Source organism: Mucor mucedo (genome assembly GCF_025094135.1).
Source record: "Mucor mucedo strain NRRL 3635 chromosome Unknown EV154scaffold_63, whole genome shotgun sequence".
Taxonomy (NCBI): Eukaryota; Fungi; Mucoromycota; class Mucoromycetes; order Mucorales; family Mucoraceae; genus Mucor; species Mucor mucedo.
In genome coordinates, this window is record NW_026252347.1 from 65,457 (window position 1) to 88,660 (window position 23,204).

Sequence of the window (23,204 nt, forward strand, 5' to 3'; positions counted from 1 at the left end):
GCCCAAATTTAATGCTTTTTACGCTGGTGTTGTTTTTAGAGCAGTTTTATTATTAAAAAAATTATATTCAGGGCATAATTGAAATACTAGTTTTTGTTAGACAAAGTTTTTTTTCTATATATCGAATTACTTTGATAAATATACCAAAAGATGCCCCTAAATTTTCCAAGTATTTTGGGTATAACATTATCTTAGTCAAAGTTTAATATCCAGGGAGTTTACTTTGACAGGAAAATTATAAAATGTCATTTTTAATCAAAATCATTTCGACAAACAACCACCAATAAACGCGTCGGTAATTAAAACGCCAAGTCGCGAAAAAGAATTTTTGTGAATTGGAAAAAAAAATATAGCCCTTTCTTCAAACCTTTTTTTTTTTTTTTTGTCGTTTGTGTCTTCATGAGTTCCAGGTTACAAAGAGGGGATCGTTTAAAACAATTGAGGGAGTCCAGACTTTCAAAAGGCAAACCTAAACGTCAGGAGGTAAAAAAAAAAAAAAAAAAACTAAAGACGACATACATTGTAAGACTGACGCCGAAAATCATAGGATGTAGATCTCTATGACGAAGTGAATGAGGAAGATGCACAACAAGACGAAGACTTTGTTGTTGACGATGATAATGCAGGATACATTGATAATGGAGTTGATGATCAACATTTCTCTGATGAATACGAACAAGACCCTGACCAATCCAAGCACGGTAAAAAGAAAAATTAAGGGAACTGAAGAAAATCCTTGGTTTCTGACAGTGTTTGTAGGAAAAAGAAAGAGAAAGAGCACAAAGAAGGAGAAAGTAAAAGAAAAGGAAAGCACCGTAGCTAAACCAAATCAACAAATCAATCGATTCTTTAACAATTCAACTTTAAAATCTGCCATGAAACCTAAAGCTGCCCCTGTAAGCTTTTTGTTTATATGTGAGGAAAGTCATGAATACTGACCGTCTTTTTTTTTTTCTGGCTGCTAGATCGATGAACAAGAATCAGAAGATTTCATGAAGGATTTATTATCTAGTTTCGATACTGGTAAACCCTCTCTGAACACGACAAAGAACCCTTTCATGACGAAAAAACCTATTGTGAAGGGTCGACCCAGAACGTTTGCAAAACCAGTCAGATTTGAAGATGATGATGTGGATATTTTTGTAAAGGATGAACCTGTTCGTGAAACTTTACCTGTGGAGAATGACGATCCGATGGATGAGGGTGACGATATGTTTGACGATGATATAGTATTCGGCGATGAATTTTTAAAGAAGGAAGTCGCTGGTCTCACGATAGCTGACCCTCTTAAACCCAACTTTCTTACTGTCAATAAAAATGCACCTAGACCCGATCTCCAGAGTTGGAAAGCAGCCGAAGCTAGTGTGGTAGATACGTTCAACCAAGATGAAATTAGAATCGATGCGAAACAAATGGATATCTTTGAATCCGATGGACATTTAAAAATGTGGTGGTATGATGCTTATGAACGTAAAGAAAAAGGTTATGTTTATGTATTTGGTAAAGTCTTGAACAAGCAAACCAAGAAATATGTTAGTTGCTGTGTTACTGTAAAAAATATCGAACGAAATCTATTTGTTTTACCCCGTAAATATAAACTGGATGGTAAAATTATTATAGCAAAAAGTATAGAAGAAGAAAAAAAAAGGCTGATCATTTCTTTATAGCTTCTGGTGCCGAAACTACCACACCAGTGGACATGACAGACGTCTATTCCGAAATATCCGATCTTTGCTCGAAATACAGAATCAAAAAATTTGCCTCCAAAGAGGTCGTTAGAAAATATGCCTTTGAGTTGAAGGACGTTCCTGCCGAATCCAGTTATTTAAAGGTCCTGTATGATTATGAACGTAAGTTTGGAAGAGGGGAATAAATCGGCAATTTACAAAGACTCAAAGAAAAAATTAGAACCTGCGTTTAGTGGAGGAGAAAGTGGAAGGACCTTCAGTCATATTTTTGGCGCTACAACCGGTCCTCTCGAACACTTTTTGACAAAGCGAGATATTATGGGTCCATGCTGGTTAGATATTGCTGATGCCAAATTCAGTAATACAAGTGTAAGTAGAATGACGGTGTAGGGGAAAGGAGAGAAAAAAATGCTAAATTGAAGTGGATAGGAAACCTGGTGTAAATTGGAAATCTCTGTAGATGATCCCAAAACTGTAAATCCTGTCATGGATGCAGCAGGAAACCGACCTCTTGAAGTACCACCACTTGTCGTCCTGTCACTTTCTTTACGTACGATCTTGAATGAAAAGAAGAACGTCAACGAGATTGTTGCTTTTAGTGCACTTGTATGTGATCAAGTCATGATTGACGATACCAAGCCTCTTGATTTACAATCCAAGATGAGATTCACAGCTGTACGTCAATTAGATAACAAACCCTATCCTGCTAGCTTTTTGGAGGCGGTTGCTAAAGAAAAAAAAGAGAATGGATTGATTATTCAAACAGATAGAACCGAAACAGCGCTTTTGAATTATTTAATTGGTAAGTCTTACATGATTAACTAGGAAAGAGAAAATTGGTGGGGAATCATAAACTAAATATCATGATTAGCGAGAATCCACATGTGTGATCCTGATATTATTGTGGGTCACAACTTTGCTGGATTTGATTTAGATGTACTTTTGCATCGTATGAAAGCATTGCGTGTTCAACATTGGCATCGATTGGGTAGACTTAAGCGTACAAAGTAAAGAAGAAGAAAAAAGGTGTTGATGCGTATATAAATGAATTAACCTAAATTTATTCTAATGCTAGTTGGCCCAAATTACAAGCGGGTGCTGGTGGTGCTGGTGATTCTACCTATCAAGAGAAATTGATTATGAGTGGTCGACTTGTGTGTGATACATATTTGGCCTCCAAGGATCTGATCCGAAGTAAATCTTACCGTATGACGGATTTAGCCCAATCCCAATTGAAGATTGCGCGTGAAGATATCGAGTTTGGCAAGACTGCCGAATACTTTGAAAATGCCGAAAGTTTACTTCATTTATTAAAGCATTGTTCGTTTGATGCTTTCTTGGCGTCTGCGCTCATGTTTAAGCTTCAGATCTTACCATTGACGCATCAATTGACCAATTTGGCAGGTAATTTGTGGTCCCGAACATTGACAGGTGCTCGAGCGGAACGAAACGAATTTTTGTTGTTGCATGAATTTCACAAGGCTAAATACATTTGTCCCGAAAAATCATTTGGTGCACCCAAAACTGCCGTCGTAGTGCAAGCAGCTGAACGAGATGGAGATGAAGAGGCTGTGGCGATGGCTACCGATAACAACAAGAAAAAGGCGGGCAGTGGCAAACGTAAACCTGCCTATGCTGGTGGTCTGGTTTTGGAACCCAAAAAGGGATTCTATGATAGATACGTCATGTTGCTTGATTTCAACAGTTTGTATCCTTCCATCATCCAAGAATATAACGTTTGTTTCACCACAGTCGATCGTAGTAAGTTTGTAGAGGGTACAGGAGAAAACGGAGAAGAAAAGGTACCCGAAGTTCCCAACGAAGGATTGGATCAAGGTATTTTACCTCGATTGATTCGTACGTTGGTCGATCGTCGTAAGCAAGTGAAGCGCATGATGAACAATTATATCTCGGAAGCGGCCTATATGCAATTGGATATTCGACAAAAGGCACTCAAGCTAACTGCTAACAGTATGTATGGCTGTCTTGGTTTCACCTATTCTCGATTCTATGCCAAACCTTTAGCGATGTTGATTACTCATAAAGGTCGAGAGATTCTTCAGAGTACAGTGAACTTGGCTGGTCATCTTGAAATGAATGTCATTTATGGCGATACTGATTCTATCATGGTCTATACGAACTCTACTGATTTAGAAGAAGTCAAGAAAATGGGTTCTAAATTAAGAAAGAGTGTAAATGAAAGATACAAGCTTTTGGAGATCGGTATTGATGGATATTATAAACACCTGTTATTATTGAAAAAGAAAAAGTATGCAGCACTTTTAGTGGAAGAAAAGGCAGGACAATTAGTGGAGACGGTTGAGACGAAAGGTCTTGATCTTGTACGTCGTGATTGGTGTGATTTATCACACGATGTCTCCTCGCATGTATTGGATCTGATCTTGTCGGATAAAGAACGAGAAGATGTGATCAACGAAATTCATCTGTACCTTGAAGTGGTTGCTGAAAAGATTCGTCAGGGCGAGATTCCGTTGGAAAAATACACGATTAACAAACAATTGACCAAGAAACCCCAAGATTATGCAGATGCCAAGACGCAACCCCATGTGCAAGTGGCTTTACGCATGTTGAAATCGGGTCGTAATGCAAAGAACGGTGACATGGTGCCTTATGTGATTTGTAAAGTAAATGAGGAAACGAGCGGTGATAAAAAGGGAGCTGCACTTCGAGCTTATCATCCAGATGATGTGGTGAAACAGGGCATGCAACTTGATATCGAATGGTATCTTTATCAACAAGTACATCCTCCCTTGACTCGTCTTTGTTCCCCCATTGAAGGTACTGATCCTGCACGATTAGCAGAATGTCTCGGCTTAGATACAAAGCGATACAATTTCAATATTGGACAAGCAGATAACTCTGTCGAATTTGTTACCCTGGATTCTCAAACAAGTGATAGTGAAAGATATAAATCATGCGACAAACTTTTATTGAATTGTAGATGTGGAGAAAAGGGAATTGAATACACTGGTATTGTTCGAAAGATTGATGAACAGACCATCCAATGCGGTTTAGATTGTCCTAAATGTAAAAAGACGATTCCTGTAGCGAGTCTCAAGGTACAAGCGCAACTTGCGGCTCGAAGCTATATTGAACGATACTATAATAACTGGTATGTGTGTGATGATATCACTTGTGGTAATCGTACACGCCTACTGTCCGTATTCGGTCGTCGCTGTGTTGTCCCCAGCTGTCGAGGTTCTGTGAAGCGAGAGGTAAGAAAAAAAAATTAAGGATAGTGGAGTTGTGGATTCTTTCGCTCACACAATTTTCTTTTTTATATAGTATTCGGATAAGCAATTGTATACCCAACTTTTGTACTTGTCCATGGTATTTGATCCTGTGAAAGCAAAAAGCATAAAATGGACTGGGCAGGCCTTAAGTAAGTTGAAATCTGCAGGAAAGTGTGAAAAGTAACTAACCAAAATGTATATGACACTCTAGTTCAATCCGAAATCCTGATTAACAGACACTATCGCACATTACTAGCTGTATATCAGACTGTTCAAAAACATCTTGATCGTTCAGGATATCGACATGTTGATATTTCCAAATTATTATCCCAAATTAACCTTTCTTAAAGTTTTACAATAAATAAACATTCCTTTTTTTCATATTTTTTTATTATTATTCATTCGGTTTGTTTTATGATACAGTTATTGATTTGTCGATGAGAGGGAGAGAGAGGGAGAGAAGGGAGAGGGTGTTCGCGTTGTGTATTGTGTGTGTGTGTGTTGTGTCTTGATGTTAAAGTCTTGCTTCTGATAATGGATCCGCTTTAATTGATGGTAAATCCAACGTTTCATCCTTTTCGGTATCGATTTCTCCCACTGTACATCTAAAGGGAATTTTGTGATGTTAGGATATGTTTGTTTTACGGGTTATCCAAACTTACAAATTGTCTCCCCGTAAGAGAAATAAACCGAGTGGTACAACTTCTGTTCCTTCACTGGAAAATACGCGTTCCTCACATTTCTCTAAAATGAGGTTTGATGATTGATCTGTTCCTCTCAACTTTCCCTACAGACATAAAACAAAAAAAAAAGAAAGGTTTTTTTAGCATTTGAAGAGAGAGAGGGAATGTATTATTAATGAGTAAATTTACCACCAAAATTCGACCATCTAATGTAACAACTAAAACATTAACTGAGAATGTATAAAAAAAAAGGAACGAGGTATTGTCAGTCATTCTGTTGAATAGGTTGCTTATTTCTTTGTATTTTTTTAATGAGGCTGTTTGTTCTGACTCACGATTAACAAAAGGTTGAAGTAAACTCATTGTATATAATTGAAATGTGTAGAACGCGTATTAAATAAAAAAGGCAGCTTTTGAAAAAAAAGAAAAAAAAAAAAAAAAACGCTAGTCACTATTTATTTTTTGAGGCCTTTCAATGGAGTTTTAATGTGAACTTTTTCTCTTTTAGCCAAAAAGCATGTCAGATAACCCAAAGTTTAATATTGCATTCATCCATCCTGATTTAGGAATAGGTACAGCATGTACATGGTTAGAAATCATGAAAAAGAATAATTGACACCCTTCAAAAAAACAATAGGAGGGGCGGAACGATTAGTGGTGGATGCAGCGGTTGGTATCCAAAATAAAGGGCACAAGGTTGTCATGTATACAAGTCATCACGATCCTCTTCATTGCTTTGAAGAAACACGAGATGGAACACTGGAAGTGCGAGTTCGCGGCAATTCCTTACCTCGCGACATCTTTGGAAGACTTTATATTGTATTTGCCATACTTCGTCAGTTGGCGCTTGTGCTTTGGATATTAAAACACGAAAAAGAAACCTACGATATTATCTTTGTGGATCAATTAAGTGCATGTGTACCTATCCTAAAATGGTATTGCCCTGCCAAAGTAAATGACTTTTTATATATACACAACACACACAATCTCAATTTTATTTATTTATTTTCTAGATTCTGTTTTATTGTCATTTCCCGGACAAACTTTTAACAAAGCGTGATTCTAAATTAAAAGAAATATACCGTGTTCCTATTGATAAATTGGAGGAATGGTCAACAGGCATGGCAGATACGATTACTGTCAACAGCAACTTTACAGCCGGTATGTTTCGACGTGCTTTTCCTTCCATCTTTAAAAAGCCTCGTGTTCTCTATCCTCCCATCAATTTTGCTGCCTATGACAAAAAAGTCGATTTATCAGACCCTTCTGTCCAACTTGTTGAATCGTACGGAATCATTTACACAAAAACTTTGACTTTTTTTTTTTCGTACTAACAATGAATACTAGGCACAAACACACGATTGTTTCCATCAACCGATTTGAAAAGAAAAAGAACGTGGAATTAGCTTTGAGAGCTTTTGCTTTACTTGAAAACGATGACTTAGTACCTAAAGAAACCTTTGAACAATACCGTCTTGTACTTGCAGGAGGTTATGATAAACGCGTACGAGAAAATGTAGAATATTTAAAGGAATTGGACACACTTGCTCGCGAGACATTTGGTTTAGAAACGTATACGATTTTCCCCACCTCAACGGAGAAACCACCTGCCAGTGCTCAAGTTATTTTTGTCTGCTCGTTTAATGATGCACAACGTACGTATCTGTTGGACCAGTCCATGCTGTTGTTATACACACCTGCCAATGAACATTTCGGAATTACACCTGTGGAAGGCATGTATGCTTCTTTACCGGTGATTGCGGCTAATAGTGGCGGTCCCTTGGAGACGGTGAAGGACAAAGAAACCGGTTTGATTCTGGCTCCGGAGCCAGAGATATGGGCTCAGGGCGTGCGTGATTTTATCTTGGGGAAATATGATACGGTAGAAATGGGAAAGGTTGGAAGAGAATATGTAAAGTCTAAATTCTCGTTGGAAGCTTTTGCAGATCAATTTGAAGACGTGTTGGAGGAATTGGCGTCAGGTGGAAGACCTACCAATCATCACTATGATAATGTAGAGTATGCTATGCGTGTAATTGTTGCAATTGGCCTCTTTGTTATTTGGTACAAGTACTGTTAAAATTCAAAAATAGTGTGGGGGTTTGAGAAGGCAGGTTGCCAGCTTGAATTCTATTTTATATTATTTGTTCCTGTGTGCTTCGAGTATAACGGCAAATAAAATCATGTCTACCCTACAAAGGGGATGTATTCTATCATAAAAAGTCAACGTCAATACTTTAATGTCTCATGACGATTCAACAAGTATTTTATCAAATTGTTTTTTAATACAGGTTTAAAAAACAGTTTAATCAATTACAAAAGGAATTTACAAAAAGTTCCCATAGACCTGTTTAGATACCTTTCTTTTTTCCTTTCTGTTGCTGAAGACAATGTCGGTATCTACAACCTCTGAGCTTGTGTTGCTCAACTTGCGATGCGCTTCTGCCATCAATGATATTTTTGCTTTTAATAAAAAATGGGAGTATCGATTTACAGACCATCAACAAGAAGTGTATGAGCTGGTGGGATCGAGTCATGGGCACTATCTTGATCTTTTACGGTGTTTGACGGAACTGGGCACACTGTGTACTCAAAGTCGATTTATGCTGGATACGATGAAGATGGAACTAACGATTGCCATTGAAAATCGGTCGTATGACCAAGTGAATATCTTTGAACTAAGAGCCTTGTCTCGCCAATTAAAAGTGGGGTTAGAGATCTTGGTGATGCGATTAAAGCAGTTTGGAAAAGACATTACGGTGTACGGCAAGGATATGGATAAGGAAAGAAGAAGAATTAATCGACAACCTTGTTCGATCAGTCTGGTCGGGACTATTGTAAATTCGGCATGTGCAGCCATCACGACGGGATGTCTTGTCTCGGATAGGTTTCATGATAAAACCGAAGAAACAAACAAGGATCGTTTGGAGATACCGCTTGCGATAAGTGCAGGAGGTTTCTCGCTTACAGCCGCTGCTGCTTGTCACGTCATGCAAGCACAAAAACAGAAAAAGAAGGATGGGTTAGTCCATGTGTTGGATAAAGTGGATACGCGTATGAGAGCTGTGTTTCATGCTGTGGATGAATTTGCGCATGATTTAAAATCACCCATGCTTTATATTGATCGACAGATTAAACTTTCAGAAGAAAATATTGCATATTATGTGCACCCAAATCCAGCAAGAGTCTTTTATCAAGCCAATTTGATGCTTGAAAACTCGGTAAAATTGGACACGATGTTTCAAGACATACAAGAGAAAGCAGTAGAACATTCGAACTTGTTACGAAATGCTATCCGGATAATGCATCCTCGCTCACTTCTTTATCTTTAATAAAAATAATGCTGTTCTACATCACAGCATATGAATATAAAAAAAAATAGTTTATCTGTATATGATTATTGTTCTCATTCTTGTTTAGAACTTGTTTTAAATTTTAGAAGAAGGGATATCATCAGCATAAGAGGAGCAAAACAAAATGATGTCACAAGAGATGGGTGCATTGTTCGCAAAATACGCTAATATAATTTTTGACATATTCGAAATAAGCAAAATCAGGAATGACTGTAGGAAAAGCAAGAATAATTCCTAACGTATTCCAAGATCCAAAGGAATATGTATAAGAATGCCGTCAAATTAGTACTTTTTGTAGTCCAACAACATTTGTGTGTATTGATTATTTTATTTTTAATAAATTATATGGTGAAGCGTAAATAATGGAAAAAGGACTATATATAATACATGAGAGTTAGTGTGTATGGGTGAATTAATGGATAAAAGAAAGGTTGTCTGGGGGAGGCTATTAAGGGAAATAAAAAAGATGTATAAGATAAAAAAAAAAATTTACTTGAGAGGAGCCTTGACATCCAAAGTTCTACCACGAATGCGAGCCCAATCGGCGCAGGCTCTATTTTGTTGATCACACAAAGTCAAGAGGACTTTTCGATTGACCAATTCCGCCACGGCCTCCCAATCATTCACTTGATGACATTCCTTCATTTCAAATACAGATAAATTAGGACAATAACGTATATAGGCATAGACGGTTTCATTTGAAATCTTGAAACAGCTATTGACAGACACACGTTCAAGACCAGTGGTGCGATATTTGGCCAGGACCTGCATACAGCCATCATCGATATCACAGCCCGCTAATCCCAGCACAGCGGCTTGGGTAAACTCGGCTATCAGCGCAATGGATTTCATGGAAACCTTTTCACGATCTCGGATACGTCCCACATTCAAATGACGTAAGCGAGGACAGTTCAGGGCAATGGCCGAGAGAGAAACATCAGAGACAAGACCACAGGCTCGTAAATCCAGATGCTCTAGACGTTTACAGTATTCTGCTACTTTCAAAATGGCTTCATCCGTGATATTATGACAACCCGCCAGCGAGAGATAGGTCAAGCTCTGGTGAGCCAAAAAGGGGTAAAGTGCTTCATTGGAGAAATGGTCGCAAATGTAAATGTCCAAATGCTCTAATTTGGAAGCATGTTCACCTATGCGAGAGAGAGGCTCGTTGACGGACTTTTCCTTGATTTTGCGAATGCATAAATATCGGAGTGCGTTGCGATAGGTGGTTAATCTGGCGGCCGTGTCTAATTTGGTGAGTGTAGACTGATAATGATTGTCCATCTCCTCTGCAAAGCGAGAATCGGCAGAGATGATTTTTTTGTTCCATACGCGATCTTCAGAGAGGTAGTCTGTGTTCTCGTCGTCTTCGTTAAGGGAGTATTCGGAAGGTGTCTTTACGAGAGAGGAAGAAACGCTAGAGATGGAGGATGAGCGACTTGGGTAGTTCAAGAGGAGGGGAGGCGGTAAATTCTCAAATGGATTGGTGAAGAATGGATTATGGTTGCCACTCTCGGCATCTCCGATAGCCAATGCAGAGGCGGCACTGATAGTGTTGTTTATTGAGGAAGTGGAGGATGCATTATAAATGACGGAAGCGAATTTGAGAAATGTATCGAGATCGTCTTTGGTATCTTCAAAAAACGCTTTTCGCCAGATAATACGACTTGAATTATCATGCCACAGACGATTTACTATCAAACAGGGGTACAGATCTACATACATTTTCTTTTTGAGCTCTTCTCCAGTATGTGCAGGTACCAGAAATGAGAATATATGACTGATAATTTCTGGTAAGCACAGTGCTAAATGTGGATTCAATGTAGTTTCCATTTTTTCAGTTTAAAAGGGAAAATGTATAAAAAAGAATGATAAAAAAAAATAAAAAAAATGAAACAGTAGCTTTTATATATATATATATGTGATATAAAAGAAAGAAGGGGGTTGCCCACTTTATTTATTGCGGAGAAAGGGTAAGAATAAAATAACGGAGGTTTTTTTTTTTTTTTTCTGTTGGGATGCTCTACTTTCTATCAAACTAAACATTCTTGTGATTTCCCATATTCTTTTTAGTTGATATCATGAGACATAATATAAATAAATATCAATGTTGTTGTATACATTGCATAACACATATAATGTGTTTAAATATATCAGACAGATAACCTCTGCCCTCCCCCTCCTTTTTTTTTTCTTTAAACCACAAACAGTTAATATGGTATTCCCCTACCGTGTTCTATATGAAATATGACTTATTACTCATACAAAAAAAAAATTAACATATATAAAAAGCCCTCCCACACCCCCCCTCTCTTTTTTTTTATTATTATTATTATTTCATTTATTATATCTTGGGTCTATATAATTGACGTTCTTCAAATCGGATAGGTACTGTCATTATTTCTCGAATTAGATTAATTTCGGCGCTGGTCAATCCACAAGCTTCCTGAGCATAACCTTCAAATGAACCGTATGTTTCTTTTAATTGTTGAATAGTTAATCTCATTCCACCGATACTGTTGAGAAAAAAAAGAGAAATTTAGCCACATGTGTATAAAAAAGAATGCTTCTGGGATCTAACCTTGCTGATAACGCAGATCGCATATCACTGACCGTGACACCCACTTTTTGGGCTCTCGCTTCCAAGTCGTTTTCATAATCTTTTTTTTTTAAATGTGTAAGTGAAAATTAGAGATGAGCTAAAAGAAAGAGAGAAAAAGAGAAAATATACCAAAATAACCGAGGTTGGATAATTCGTATTCGTTGGCAATGATTTCATCATCGACACCACATAAGCCTAAAAGCACCATGATAAAGACGCCAGTACGATCTTTTCCAGCTGTACAATGAATCACAATCGCATCACGTTTATAAATAGACAATGTTCCAATCATGTATCGAAAGACATCTCCAATCAATTTTTTGCCAGATTCTAAAATGACCTTGTATCCTTTTGGGATAGTATGCATTGTATCGATGTTAGACAATCATGTCATCATTGTGCTTTTATTTTTTTTCCCTAAGACTCACCTTGAGCAAATCCTTCTTCTCCATCCAGAAAAACTTTAAGTTTCTTAAAATAATCACCCATGGATTTCACGGATTCGCCATAAAGATCATATTCAAATCGAGTAATACCCGGTATTGTTCTGTCAAATAAAAAGTGATTAATTTTGGGGGAGGGGATGCCTCGAGTATAAATAAAGGGTCCTTTTTCTTTTCTTTTTTACTTGTTTTACTTCATTGCGCCGTCTCTTTGTATTTCATGTTTCAATCTAAAATCGAAAGTGGCCCTGATGTTTAATTCATTGAGTCTAGCACAACCTTTGGAGGATAAATTGGATAAACTTTTTTTTTTTTTTTTTTTTGGTTGATGAGGTTACGATGGTAAAAAAAAAAAGAAGAATGTGAAGATTGAACTTACTGTCCTGATCGAAATACAATGCGTTCACGTATATAACCACTACCATCCTTTAATGGCCAGCCACCAATATCACGAAAGTTATTGACACCTTCGATATCAATCCAACGTGGCATTACAAGACTTGTGTTTTGGCCCATGGCCAATGCACGAGCATGACTGTCGCTTTCATGCTTATCAAAAAAGGCCAGAATTGTATCTGTGAGCTGTTCAAAGTGGCCTTTAAAATTGTGATCGGCTTCAGGAATCAAGGCCAGTGTATGATTTGGAATCTTATTTGCAAACATGGCAGCATTATAAGGGGGTACAATCTAAATATTTTGTAATGATTAAAACACACATATTTTATATAAAAAGTAAAGAAAAAAAAAAGAAGGGTTAATTTAAAGGGGGAGGTGCAGAACTTTACCGTATCATTTAATCCATGGCATGTCAAGACACAAGTTGACATTGGCATTCTCGACACTATTTTTTTTTTCATTAATAAAACTATGATTGCATTGTATAATATATATTTTACCATGTTCATTTGACCAATTAATAAATTTATCAACTTCCTTTTGAGTGACTTTAATCGTAGCAATACGATCCCGTTGTTTGACGCGCCAATCAAAATAACCCTAATAAAATCTTGCATGAATATCCTCATATTTTATATGGTGTACATGAAAAATACATCTTTTCGCAAGCCTTCGCCAATCTGAGGTCGATTGCGATGGATCTGATTATCATTCATTTTGAACCGTCCTGATACATTCACAAAGAAAGGCAAAGGTTTCTCCACTGTAGTGGCGAATTTCAATCCAGCCACTGAACCTAAAAAAAAATTGAAATTGTGGTTAGGGCGGTTTACTGTATCTCCTCGTTTAGGTATGCTAACCTCTTGAATGACCAATGACGGCAAATATTTCGTAGCCTTGGTCTTCAAAGTAGTTTGCCACGGTATGAATATCCTCTGTATCTTCCTATAGGGATGTTATGAAAACATGGAAAATACACAATGAAAGAAAACGCTTACGAGAATGTTTGCATAACCAGGCTGGCCTGTACTTTCTCCATTACCTCTAAAATCAAAGCGAAATGAAGAATAAGGTAATTTCTCTGCTAGGAGGCGATGGTACAAGTAATCTTTATGGCCTGTTTTTTATGGTTCTGCATGTTAATGATAACCATGGCAACGTCGTTTTTTTTTATTATTATTAATACCTAAAACGCCATGGGTAATCAAAACGAGTCTAGGTTGGGACTGTTCCACGTCAAGCAACTCTTTTTTTTCGAGTATACCGACAATGGTTTCCCCTTCCTTGTTCAGAATGTTGATTTTAGACATTAAAGAAACGCTTTGTGGTATATGTGTGTGCGCGTTTTAATTTTAATTGTTATTATGAGCGGGGTCATGACAAATAAAGTATCCCACGACTTTTTGAATGGGGTGTACAGAAACTCAAAAAAAAAGTCACTGAAAAAGATTTCGATCCAATGAGTGAAAGAGATTAAATTTCCAGAAAATGATAACATGCCCAGAACAAGTCTTTTGGGAAGGGTAAACTTTTGTGTGTGTATGTGTGGAAGGGGTACAATGTCTCACTGGTTATTAAGCAACAGTTGTCGGATGCTTAAAACAACAATCAAATAGAGAAAGTCCCTTTTTCGGACAGGATCTCAGTAATAAAACGCTATTTACAACAAAAACAGGTCCACCGTTACTCAATACATTTTAGATTAAGCTTTTTTTTAAAAAAAGAAAAAAAGTGACAAAAAAGAAGGTTCCGATAAAAGAGGGCTTATCCAAACATGTCATGTAACAAAAAAAAAATTCATGACGTGACATGAACGATTTTGGGGGGTGGGGTTGAGAGAGAGATCAAGAAAGAAAACCATGTATGTTAGTAAAAAAAGACAGTGATGTGTTTATTTGTTTATATTTTTTTTTCAAAAAAAAAAGGATCACGAAGAAGCCCATTCTAAGTATAGCACGTCTGTGTGTATATTATAAAAAGAGAGAGCGTGTGAGTCAAAAAGGAATTTTTACAAGCTTAAATAAATAAATAATACCGTGCATATCATGCATTTTACTAAACAAAAATTAAAATCAACTTTTTTTTTTTTGCAGATTCTTGTAATCCAATCATTCCACATGTAACAAAAGGATGATATAAAAAAAAAAGATAGATAGAGCCCATTGTGGTACAGGAGGAAAAAAGGAGATGATGAAATAAAAATCGCTGTTGGGTAGATTACATTGATAGATAGATATGAAATGTATATTTACAAGTGTTTATAAGCTGCTAGACAATCAATTGAATCTAATTGAATCCATTCTATAACCATTAGAGTATCCATGTCAAGGTCATAGATCATGGGTAAAAAAAAAATGATTCAATTCTAGTATCTCTTTTAGAATATTGAACAGGTGACAGCAGCCATGTCGCATTTGAGTTCACTGCATTGTGGTGATAGAGTCCTCTATTTTTACTAATGAAAGGGCGTTTGTTACATTGACGCCCAAATCAGGTAAAAGCCCAACTAAAGTATTTCCGGGAAATGAAAAAAATGCTGGTAACTCACTTTTTTTGTGTGTTATAAAAAAGAAAGAAAGAGAGGATTCTTATTACTTTTGCCACATATAAAAATAACAATGATGCAGCATTAAATAGTGATGATTTCGTAAAAGGTCATTTCTCTTTTATTTTGAAAGAAGAAAAAAAAAAGGGTTCCGGATAGAGAGAGAGTTTTTATATACTACTGCATTCAAGCTACACAACATGTAAAAAGACTTCCGACAAATTCATCCCGCAAAATAACATGTCAGGTACCCACAAAAAAAAAAAAATATAGGAATTTCTGCAATCCATCGTAGAAAAAAGATCTGTTTTCATAGTTACAAGATCGACAATTTGAACAGATACGAAAAGATATGTTTATTATATGCATGGGGTCCTTTGTTAAAATATAGTTCCTGTGATTGAATAGAGTCATGTTACTTTGTACTGAGTTTTAACAAGCACCAAGTTATGACGTTTTGGTTTAATCGCACACCCTGTTTCGTATATGCACAAGGACCTCCGCCAAGCTTCCAATGAAATGAAAACAAACGTACAAGGAATGCGTTTTGATTATACTTGTATTATAAATAGCCCATTGCAAATAGGCAAGCGTAAATTAAAAAGCAGTTTTTTTGGAGTTGAAAAAAAATAATAATTTCTGAGGCCGACGGGCGTATCGGGTCTCATCCCTCTTAAGCTTCTGTGTGATGCAGACTTTTTTTTTTTTTTTTTTTTTTTTTTGAATGATGATAAAAATCAGCCAACTAAAATTTTATAGATTATTTTATCTCTCTTTTACATAACTAATTGTTTGTGATACTAATGACTTGTTCCAAAAGCCTTCGCATTATGCAAAATCCTTATTATTCCAAAGAGCAAGTAAGGGATGATTCGCTCATGTCACCGCCATTGACGCCTACGGAAGCACATCATCCAACACTGTCTATCGAACATGACGATAGTTGGTACTATCCCCGAAGAAGAAAAGAATTTATTACATCCTACTCAAAGATGGTGCCATTCCTTCGTAAGCGAAAAGAGCATGACGATAGTGATAACCATGGCATGTTTGCATTGAATGTCTACCGAGACTTAATGTTGGTGGGTCAGCAAGACAACAAGAAATCAAGAAGAGAGATCAAAAAAGAAGAAAATGACTGTGTCATGTCGGACGAAACTGTCGTGCCACATACCCAAAAAAGAAAACTATGTTTTACTAGTCCTAGTGAGCAAGATAAGAAGAAGCGAAAGCGCGTTTCATCCATTTTGCCTACCGGAAAAGAAGCTGCATTAGCCTTTGATTCAATTGATATTGATACGTCCGATAAAGACTTTTATCCTGTCCATTGGGTACCACTCAGGAATGCGCTTGATCAAGTTCCCGTAAAAGTCTGCTGGAAAGGTAAATAAACAAGAAAAAAAAAAAAACTCAGTCATTTATATAAACTTTAAAATAATAACACTAACTTTTTTGTTTCAGGTGCACCGCTTTTAATTCATCAACAACCTTATTATGATGGTTTGCATCGGGTGGAAGCTTCAATGGCTTCTATCTTGCGATTGTCTCCAATTCAATATTTACGCTGTAAACGTACTCTCATCTTGGCTGCTCGTACATTGAAATTACAACAAATCCCATTTACAAAGTCAGTGGCTCAAAAACTCTGTAGAGTGGATGTGAACAAAACAAGTGCCTTGTGGACAGCCTTTGGTCAATTAGGCTGGTTTGACGAATCTCAATTAGATTAATTACATATTCATCCTCACACTCATACCCCCCCTTTATTTTTTTTTCCTTTTTCATATATATATATATACTGTATTATTCTATATCCCCCCCTCTCCCTCCTCTCCCAAAGAAAATTATACATCATTTTTTAATAAAAATTTTTTCTCATTATTTGCCTGAAAAAAACGTATGACAAGTCTGTACTCATTTTATTACATACAGCGCCCCCATGGTCTACTCTATGGTCGTACATGATTTCAAAAAGAAAAAAGATCACCTTTTTAGCTGAACTAGTAGCCTCAAAAGAGAATTATGGTGTAAGATCTAAAAAACTACATCATTGTTCACAATCATCATAGAAATGTAGACACACACTAGGTTTAGTACTCTCTTTCTTGATAATGATGATGCGAGTATCACATGAAAGGTTGCATTATACAGCCTATTTTGAATCATTGTGCACTCCATTTGATTACAGACCTAATCTCTTTTGAGTATCGTCTCTAGGGACTCTGTTTACTACTGAAATGGTTTTTACTTGGGAATAAAACTCCCTCTCCGCATAAATGTACTGTTTTCCATGGTTTTTACACATTGTGCAGATATGGGAGCAATGTGTGTTCAAGCCCCGATGGATTGTATGTGCTGTGTGACAAAATGACAAATAAAAAAAAAGTTTTTGGGAAATGAAAAATATGGAGCCACCTTTGGGATTGCAAAAAAAAATTAAAAATCAGACATTTTTGAACACAAAAAGATATCTTGTTTATTGCAATTACGTGTCAATGCTGTATAAACATTGTGATAGAGGTAAAAAGGGTTCATCAACAAAGAAGAGATATTATAAGAACTTACCATTTCCGAAAAGACCACCGATGACAATGACACCATTTATTAGAAGTGAACTGTATTTTACGGGCTCAGCAAGTTTAAGGTTTCCCTCTTTCTATGCGCTTCCATATAAAATTTTAATAAATATCGAATGTTCACACAAGAAAAAGGTTACACGTGTACCCACAAAGTTTTTTTTTTTTTTAATATCTGTTGATAAACAGACATTTAAAGAAAATATTTTCCCTTCCCACTCCCCCCCAATGACACCTGTCATCTTTTTGAAAACAGACACCCGGGCGAAAAAAAAAAGTATCGTGTTATTAAGTTTGCCTTTACTTCTAAACCGTGAATAGACAGAATAGTAGTTTTACTCAGAATAAACCCAATCATTGAAAGATATGCAAGCACGGACAAAAAGATCACGTAGATTTAAGAGAATGCGTTTACAAGGCAGTAAAATAAAAAAATAAAAATTAATTGGATGCATAAATGTATACATGCAAAAACACAAAAAATGGGGGTGTGTATGTTATTTTTTATTTTTTTTTGTAGACGTCACGATAAACAATAGTAAAACGTTTTTTATTTATTTTTTTTATTATTGTTTACTTTTTGGTTAAAGCATCTTTTTTCTTATTCATTAACCTTTTTTTTTTCACACCATGTCTTCTTGGTGTAAGTTTTAAGGGGGGGAGTAGGGGTTGAACTCGGAGAAATTAAGCTTTTTTTCTTTTTTTTTTTTATTGTTAGTTTCTCAACTCTCAAGCACAGTTTCCAATGTTACTGGATTAGGCGCCACAGTGGAAGCAGTCAAGACAGTGGCAGAAACAGTAACTGATGGACAATATTACACTGCTCTTGATGATCATGATCTGGACTGGACTTTGGCCTCCGGCTCCTCTACTGAAAACCAAGTATTTTACGTCACTACCAGAAAAGGTGGATTCGCCTTTGTTCAGTTGATTCACTCGAATATTGGGTAAGACAGAAAGGGAAAACCGGGTATTATAAAGAAACTAAAGCAAAACTAGTATTTGGAACCCTACGATTTCTTTTACGTGTCGATTTTATGACCCAGAAAGCAAGACGAGTGTATTCAAGAATATCAACATGAGTAAATTCGAATTGTCTGCAGATAAACGATCGGTTAAGACGGATTTCTTTAATATTCAATTGGATGCAGACCAACGTGTGTACAAGATTAATATCACGCATCCCGAATTGGTGGTCTCACTTGATTTTAGTCGTGTGGATAAAGGATTTAAAGTAGGTGAAGGTAAGACGTATCTGGGTGGGGACCAATCATCCGCTGCAGGATTTGTTTCGCATAAATTTTGGCCCAGGGCAGTCGCAAAGGGAACATTTATCGTCAACCAAGACATCTATGAGATTGAAGGCGATGGTATGTTTATCCATGCTATTCAAGGTATGCAACCTCAATTGATTGCATCCAATTGGAACTTTTTAAATTTTCATTCGGAGGAGGCTTCGATTGCCATGATGCAATTTCAAACAACAAAACAATATGGTTCAGTGAATATCAACCAAGGCTCACTCGTGTTAAATGGTAAATTGGTATGTGTGTCTGTGGAAAACACGGTGGAGTTATTAGACTTGAAGAAGGATGAAGATACCGATTACAATATACCCGAAAAAGTAAAGATGACTTGGAAAGGTAAGACCATCAAGGAAGAAGGTCTTGAACCCGAGGATGTGTCCATCGTCATGATTTCAGAGCCAAAGAACCTGATTGATAAGATTGATGTCTTGTCAGAGATCCCTTATTTCCTTCGAAAGATTGTTCAATCCCTCATCGTCAAGCCTTATATTTACCAATGGCTTGATATGACTACGGCCGAAATCACCATTGGTGATAAAAAGACAACCGTCCATGGTTACTGTTTCCAAGAACTCGTCTTTGTTTCTGAATTCTAATTCTTAAAAAAAACATTTATTTATAAAACAAGGGAACCTACATAAAACCAATCTTTTCTTTTTTTTTCCAATTGCCCTTCTTTTTCTTCCTTTCTCTCTCTCTTACTTGCTCTCGTACACCCCTTATTTATTTGTATGTTATCATGATGATATATATTTTAACACTCCGCGCATTTTTCCCTTTGTCGCTACACGTTTTGTTTCCTTTTATTATTTTCTTTTGTACTCTTACTATTTTATTCATGTCAGATCCATTTCGAATCGAACCAGCTGGTAAATCCTGGGCCGATATTGTCGAAGAAGAAGAAGAATACAATCGACTTCACTCTGACGACGACAATGACCATGAACAACAACCACAACAAGAACAATCGCCATCCAATCTTTTCATGCCAAAAGAAAAAGAGGAGAAGGAGGCTGTCAGTAAGGAGTCTAAACAAACCAGGGTGGAAAGTAAGGAGCTTGCTTCATCCGGGGAAATACTTTCCAATGAGCAACCACTTGCAGGTAATAATAACAATAAAAAAAAGAAAGGTTTTTGGTTTTGCAACAAGCTTATACTTTATATATAAAAAAACCAAATGATAAAATACAGATATCGCGAATCCTGTGGAATCAGAAAAGGACGATGTATCTTTAGAAGAATCTATCAATGAAGAAGGATTTGTCAAGGTAGAGACACCTTTGGAGGATTTTGTCAAGGTGGAAAAGCCCAAGGAAAACGTGGAAATGGAAACACCTGATGTACAAGAAGCGTCAAAGACAACGGAAGAAACACCTGATCTTGCAATTAAAGTTGAACACACGACCGAGCTCGTGCAAACAAAAGACCCTGTCACAATTGCGGTCGATTCTCGTAACCCCCAAGAACATGTGAAGACTGAGGATCAGCATCAATCCGTGGATCCTAGCATCTCGTCTGAACACCCTGTCAACGATGATCTACTTACAAAGGAACCTACGAAAGAAGAAGAGTCGTTGGCAGTGGAAGAGTCTGTTGATGTTGAAGAGCCTGTCAAGGAAGATAAACCCGCAAAGGAAGATGAACCCGCAAAGGAAGATGAACCTACTAAAGAAGATGAAACTACTAAGGAAGACGAATCATTAAATATTGAAGAACCTGTTAAGGTTGAGGAGCCAGCAAAGGTTGAAGAGGCTGTAAAGGAGGATGAGTTAGTCGCTGAGGATAAATCATCGGAGGCTGAAGAAACCGCAACGGGGGATGTGCCTACAAAGGAAGAGGAGCCTTTGAAGGAATCAGCAGAAGTACAAGAGCTGGGGTCTGTACGAGTAGAGAAGTCTGTGAAGAACGAAGAGACTGATGCTGAAGATGCTAAGGCTGAAGATACTAAGGTTGAAGAAGCCAAAATTGAAGAGGCCAAGGATGAAGAGGCCAAGGATGAAGAGGCCAAGGATGAAGAGACTAAGATGAAAGATTCAAGCAAGATTGCAGAGCCAATTAAGATTGAAGAGCCGACTAAGACTGAAGAGTCAATTAAGACTGAAGAGTCAATTAAGACTGAAGAGTCAATTGAGACTAAGACTGTTACAGGAAAACCTGAAAAGGAGGAGAAAGTCGAAGAACCCGAACCGAAGGCTGAAGATCCCGAGAAAAAGGCTGAAGATCCCGAGAAAAAGGTTGATGATCCCGAGAAAAAGGTTGATGAACCCGAGCAAAAGATTGAAGAGCCTGAGAAAAAGATGGATGAACCCGAAAAGGTTGAAGGGCTTGAGAAGAAGATGGAAGAGCCTGAGGAAAAGGTCGAAGAGGCTGAGAAGAAGGTTGATGAGCCCGAGAAGGAGGTCGAAGAAGCTGAAAAGAAGGTTGAAAAGGCTGATCAAAAGTCTGTCGAACCCGAAAAAAAAGCGGAAGAGGAAAAGGTTGAAGAAAAACCTGTGGTAAGAGGATCAAGTGCCAGTCGATGGGCTAAAGCAGAACCTACAACAGAAGAAAAGCCAGTTGTAAAGGGAGCCAGTGCCAGTCGATGGGCACCTCGCGATGATTCCAGTGAGGCTGCACCCAAGACCTCACGTTGGGCAGCGATTTCTGAAGAAAGCGCGAGTCGAAAATCGGGTGCGATGGCTAGTAAATGGGCCAGTGCACCATCAAGTGGAAGATTAAACAGAAGTACATTTGAAGAGACATCAGGTCGATTGAACCGAAGTGCCTTTGAAGAGACAGGAGGAAGATTGAATCGAAGCACTTTTGAGGATACAGGAGGAAGATTAAACCGAAACACATTTGAAAACTTTGGTGGTGGTGATTCATATGGAAGAAAGAATTATTATGACAAGGAGTATGATCATCGTTATGGTGGATTTGATAATCCGGATAATTTCAGAAAGGACAGAAAACGTATTGAACCTCAAACCGAGGAGGAAATTCAGGCAATCAAGAATTGGAACAATTATCAACCTCCCCCCGATGAGAATGATCCAGTGCCTAGAATACCCACACCACCCCCTACCATAGTAAATCCCGTCAAAGAAACGAAGACGGTTGAGAAAAGTATACCTAAAAAGGAAGCCAAGCCATTGTTGGATATCTCCTTTGTACCCATCACCTCTGAATTCTCTTGGGCTGATGATGTGGATATGTCAAGCGATGAAGACGAGGATTTGGATTTCGGAATCAAGGAGGAAAAACCGGCTCCTGCTCCTACTTTTGCCTGGGGATCCTTAGAGAAGGAAACTAAACCTGTGGAGCATGTAGCTGAAACTGCGGATGCAGTTAAAACAGTCGAAGAAGAAAAGGTCGAAGCGGTGAAAAATGCCGAAGCGGCAGGAGAGGTAGTTGAAACTGTGGAAGAGAAGATCGAAGCTGTTGAAGAGGTACCTACTGTCGAGGCACCAGTCACCGTGAATTATGAAACTGTAGAAGATGCGGATGAACTTGTAGATGAGACAACAAAGCTAATTGATCAAAAAGAGGAAGAATCCAAGGATATTAATGAGGTTTCTGAATCTGTAGATTCTCCGTTATTAAAATCCAAGACCGAGGAAACTGTTCCTGCTACTGCCGGGCAACAATCCGTCGGGGAAGTGGAGAAAATCGAGGAGGAAATAGGGGATGTAAAGGAGGAAGTAGAGGAAGTCAAGGAGGAAGTGAAACCAGTGACTTATATATGGGGATCTTTGGAAGTTGTAAAGAAGGAAGAACCCAAGGTTGTAGAAGATAAACAAGAGACAGCCTCTGCTCCTAGTGATTGGAACACTGTTAAGGAAGAACCTGCAGAAACTTCATGGAACACGGAAGAACCTTTACCTATTAAAAAGGAGGAGGTGAAACCAGCACAGCCTATTTATGCATGGGGATCTTTGGAAGAGACAAAGAAACCAGTGGTTGAAGAATCTGTGGTGCAAGAAAAAGAAGTTTTGTGGAACGCTCAACCTGAGGTAAAGGCAGAAGCCTCGTGGAACGCTCAACCTGAGGTAAAGGCAGAAGCCTCGTGGAACGCTCAACCTGAGGTAAAGGCAGAAGCTTCGTGGAACACTCAACCCGAAGTAAAGGCAGAAGCTTCGTGGAACGCTCAACCTGAGGTAAAGGCAGAAGCTTCGTGGAACACTCAACCCGAAGTAAAGGCAGAAGCTTCGTGGAACGCTCAACCTGAAGTCTCATGGAATGCTGCGCCTGTTCAAGAAGAAGCTAAACCTGTTCAAAAAGAAGAACCAAAGCCTATGTACACATGGGGATCTTTAGAAGAACCTAAGGCAGAAGTCAAACAAAAAGCTGTTGAAGAACCTGCAGTTGTGATTGACGA

The 23,204-nt window shown here is 37.7% G+C and overlaps 9 protein-coding genes across 9 annotated transcripts; 6 read left to right on the top strand and 3 right to left on the bottom strand.

The window, feature by feature from the left end:
- The first annotated feature begins 368 nt into the window (after positions 1-368).
- Positions 369-5,313, top strand: EV154DRAFT_445472 (DNA polymerase family B-domain-containing protein). Its single transcript, XM_051597089.1, has 11 exons — positions 369-483; positions 548-701; positions 760-896; positions 966-1,605; positions 1,668-1,850; positions 1,909-2,057; positions 2,118-2,490; positions 2,560-2,695; positions 2,764-4,924; positions 4,995-5,091; positions 5,154-5,313. The coding sequence occupies exons 1-11, from the start codon at positions 400-402 to the stop codon at positions 5,288-5,290; spliced, it is 4,251 nt and encodes a 1,416-aa protein (XP_051456270.1). The 5' UTR covers positions 369-399; the 3' UTR covers positions 5,291-5,313.
- EV154DRAFT_513105 (uncharacterized protein) lies at positions 5,314-6,029 on the bottom strand. Its single transcript, XM_051601995.1, has 4 exons — positions 5,961-6,029; positions 5,815-5,855; positions 5,605-5,729; positions 5,314-5,547 (listed from the first exon to the last, which is right to left on the bottom strand). Exons 1-4 carry the CDS (start codon positions 5,986-5,988, stop codon positions 5,457-5,459), a joined length of 285 nt encoding a protein of 94 aa, XP_051456271.1. The 5' UTR covers positions 5,989-6,029; the 3' UTR covers positions 5,314-5,456.
- A 103-nt stretch (positions 6,030-6,132) lies between these two features.
- Positions 6,133-7,847, top strand: EV154DRAFT_513108 (alpha-1,3/1,6-mannosyltransferase ALG2). The gene is made up of 4 exons (XM_051601996.1): positions 6,133-6,197; positions 6,263-6,576; positions 6,639-6,910; positions 6,973-7,847. Exons 1-4 carry the CDS (start codon positions 6,143-6,145, stop codon positions 7,703-7,705), a joined length of 1,374 nt encoding a protein of 457 aa, XP_051456272.1. The 5' UTR covers positions 6,133-6,142; the 3' UTR covers positions 7,706-7,847.
- Positions 7,848-8,015: 168 nt separating this feature from the next.
- On the top strand, positions 8,016-8,957 carry EV154DRAFT_564933 (uncharacterized protein; the record flags this gene model as incomplete). The annotated part of the gene is made up of 1 exon (XM_051605870.1): positions 8,016-8,957. One exon carries the CDS (start codon positions 8,016-8,018, stop codon positions 8,955-8,957), a length of 942 nt encoding a protein of 313 aa, XP_051456273.1.
- Positions 8,958-9,467: 510 nt separating this feature from the next.
- On the bottom strand, positions 9,468-10,811 carry EV154DRAFT_466558 (uncharacterized protein; the record flags this gene model as incomplete). The annotated part of the gene is made up of 2 exons (XM_051597740.1): positions 9,468-10,330; positions 10,526-10,811. The coding sequence occupies 2 exons, from the start codon at positions 10,809-10,811 to the stop codon at positions 9,468-9,470; spliced, it is 1,149 nt and encodes a 382-aa protein (XP_051456274.1).
- Positions 10,812-11,280: 469 nt separating this feature from the next.
- EV154DRAFT_513115 (tyrosine phosphatase family-domain-containing protein) lies at positions 11,281-13,897 on the bottom strand. Its single transcript, XM_051601997.1, has 11 exons — positions 13,606-13,897; positions 13,418-13,536; positions 13,280-13,364; positions 13,076-13,215; positions 12,920-13,019; positions 12,809-12,864; positions 12,403-12,710; positions 12,218-12,325; positions 12,009-12,127; positions 11,710-11,928; positions 11,281-11,638 (listed from the first exon to the last, which is right to left on the bottom strand). The coding sequence occupies exons 1-11, from the start codon at positions 13,727-13,729 to the stop codon at positions 11,481-11,483; spliced, it is 1,536 nt and encodes a 511-aa protein (XP_051456275.1). The 5' UTR covers positions 13,730-13,897; the 3' UTR covers positions 11,281-11,480.
- A 1,763-nt stretch (positions 13,898-15,660) lies between these two features.
- On the top strand, positions 15,661-16,860 carry EV154DRAFT_513121 (uncharacterized protein). Its single transcript, XM_051601998.1, has 2 exons — positions 15,661-16,347; positions 16,426-16,860. The coding sequence occupies exons 1-2, from the start codon at positions 15,768-15,770 to the stop codon at positions 16,692-16,694; spliced, it is 849 nt and encodes a 282-aa protein (XP_051456276.1). The 5' UTR covers positions 15,661-15,767; the 3' UTR covers positions 16,695-16,860.
- Positions 16,861-18,034: 1,174 nt separating this feature from the next.
- On the top strand, positions 18,035-19,808 carry EV154DRAFT_267674 (oxidative stress survival, Svf1-like protein). Its single transcript, XM_051594683.1, has 3 exons — positions 18,035-18,183; positions 18,259-18,487; positions 18,540-19,808. Exons 1-3 carry the CDS (start codon positions 18,171-18,173, stop codon positions 19,441-19,443), a joined length of 1,146 nt encoding a protein of 381 aa, XP_051456277.1. The 5' UTR covers positions 18,035-18,170; the 3' UTR covers positions 19,444-19,808.
- EV154DRAFT_267759 (uncharacterized protein) lies at positions 19,697-21,434 on the top strand. The gene is made up of 4 exons (XM_051594684.1): positions 19,697-19,950; positions 20,039-20,820; positions 20,851-21,170; positions 21,214-21,434. The coding sequence occupies exons 1-4, from the start codon at positions 19,833-19,835 to the stop codon at positions 21,344-21,346; spliced, it is 1,353 nt and encodes a 450-aa protein (XP_051456278.1). The 5' UTR covers positions 19,697-19,832; the 3' UTR covers positions 21,347-21,434.
- The last annotated feature ends 1,770 nt before the right edge of the window (positions 21,435-23,204 follow it).

What these genes read in the sequence shown, in the direction of transcription:
- EV154DRAFT_445472 (XM_051597089.1), top strand. Translation starts at nt 400, where the DNA reads ATGAGTTCCAGGTTACAAAGAGGGGATCGTTTAAAACAATTGAGGGAG. An exon ending in CCCTGACCAATCCAAGCACG is followed by an intron (nt 702 to 759) that starts GTAAAAAGAAAA and finishes CAGTGTTTGTAG; the next exon opens with GAAAAAGAAAGAGAAAGAGC. An exon ending in CCAAATTCAGTAATACAAGT is followed by an intron (nt 2,058 to 2,117) that starts GTAAGTAGAATG and finishes TGAAGTGGATAG; the next exon opens with GAAACCTGGTGTAAATTGGA.
- EV154DRAFT_513105 (XM_051601995.1), bottom strand. Translation starts at nt 5,988, where the DNA reads ATGAGTTTACTTCAACCTTTTGTTAATC. An exon ending in ACTTCAACCTTTTGTTAATC is followed by an intron (nt 5,856 to 5,960) that starts GTGAGTCAGAAC and finishes ATACATTCTCAG; the next exon opens with TTAATGTTTTAGTTGTTACA. An exon ending in CTCTTACGGGGAGACAATTT is followed by an intron (nt 5,548 to 5,604) that starts GTAAGTTTGGAT and finishes AATTCCCTTTAG; the next exon opens with ATGTACAGTGGGAGAAATCG.
- EV154DRAFT_513108 (XM_051601996.1), top strand. Translation starts at nt 6,143, where the DNA reads ATGTCAGATAACCCAAAGTTTAATATTGCATTCATCCATCCTGATTTA. An exon ending in CCATCCTGATTTAGGAATAG is followed by an intron (nt 6,198 to 6,262) that starts GTACAGCATGTA and finishes AAAAAACAATAG; the next exon opens with GAGGGGCGGAACGATTAGTG. An exon ending in TCTGTCCAACTTGTTGAATC is followed by an intron (nt 6,911 to 6,972) that starts GTACGGAATCAT and finishes AATGAATACTAG; the next exon opens with GCACAAACACACGATTGTTT.
- EV154DRAFT_513115 (XM_051601997.1), bottom strand. Translation starts at nt 13,729, where the DNA reads ATGTCTAAAATCAACATTCTGAACAAGGAAGGGGAAACCATTGTCGGT. An exon ending in ATTGTATTTCGATCAGGACA is followed by an intron (nt 12,326 to 12,402) that starts GTAAGTTCAATC and finishes AAAAAAAAAAAG; the next exon opens with TTTATCCAATTTATCCTCCA. An exon ending in AGAAGAAGGATTTGCTCAAG is followed by an intron (nt 11,929 to 12,008) that starts GTGAGTCTTAGG and finishes CTATCCCAAAAG; the next exon opens with GATACAAGGTCATTTTAGAA.
- EV154DRAFT_513121 (XM_051601998.1), top strand. Translation starts at nt 15,768, where the DNA reads ATGACTTGTTCCAAAAGCCTTCGCATTATGCAAAATCCTTATTATTCC. An exon ending in CGTAAAAGTCTGCTGGAAAG is followed by an intron (nt 16,348 to 16,425) that starts GTAAATAAACAA and finishes TTTTTGTTTCAG; the next exon opens with GTGCACCGCTTTTAATTCAT.
- EV154DRAFT_267674 (XM_051594683.1), top strand. An exon ending in TTGATTCACTCGAATATTGG is followed by an intron (nt 18,488 to 18,539) that starts GTAAGACAGAAA and finishes AAGCAAAACTAG; the next exon opens with TATTTGGAACCCTACGATTT.
- EV154DRAFT_267759 (XM_051594684.1), top strand. Translation starts at nt 19,833, where the DNA reads ATGCCAAAAGAAAAAGAGGAGAAGGAGGCTGTCAGTAAGGAGTCTAAA. An exon ending in CAATGAGCAACCACTTGCAG is followed by an intron (nt 19,951 to 20,038) that starts GTAATAATAACA and finishes GATAAAATACAG; the next exon opens with ATATCGCGAATCCTGTGGAA. An exon ending in GAACCCGAAAAGGTTGAAGG is followed by an intron (nt 21,171 to 21,213) that starts GCTTGAGAAGAA and finishes AAGGTCGAAGAG; the next exon opens with GCTGAGAAGAAGGTTGATGA.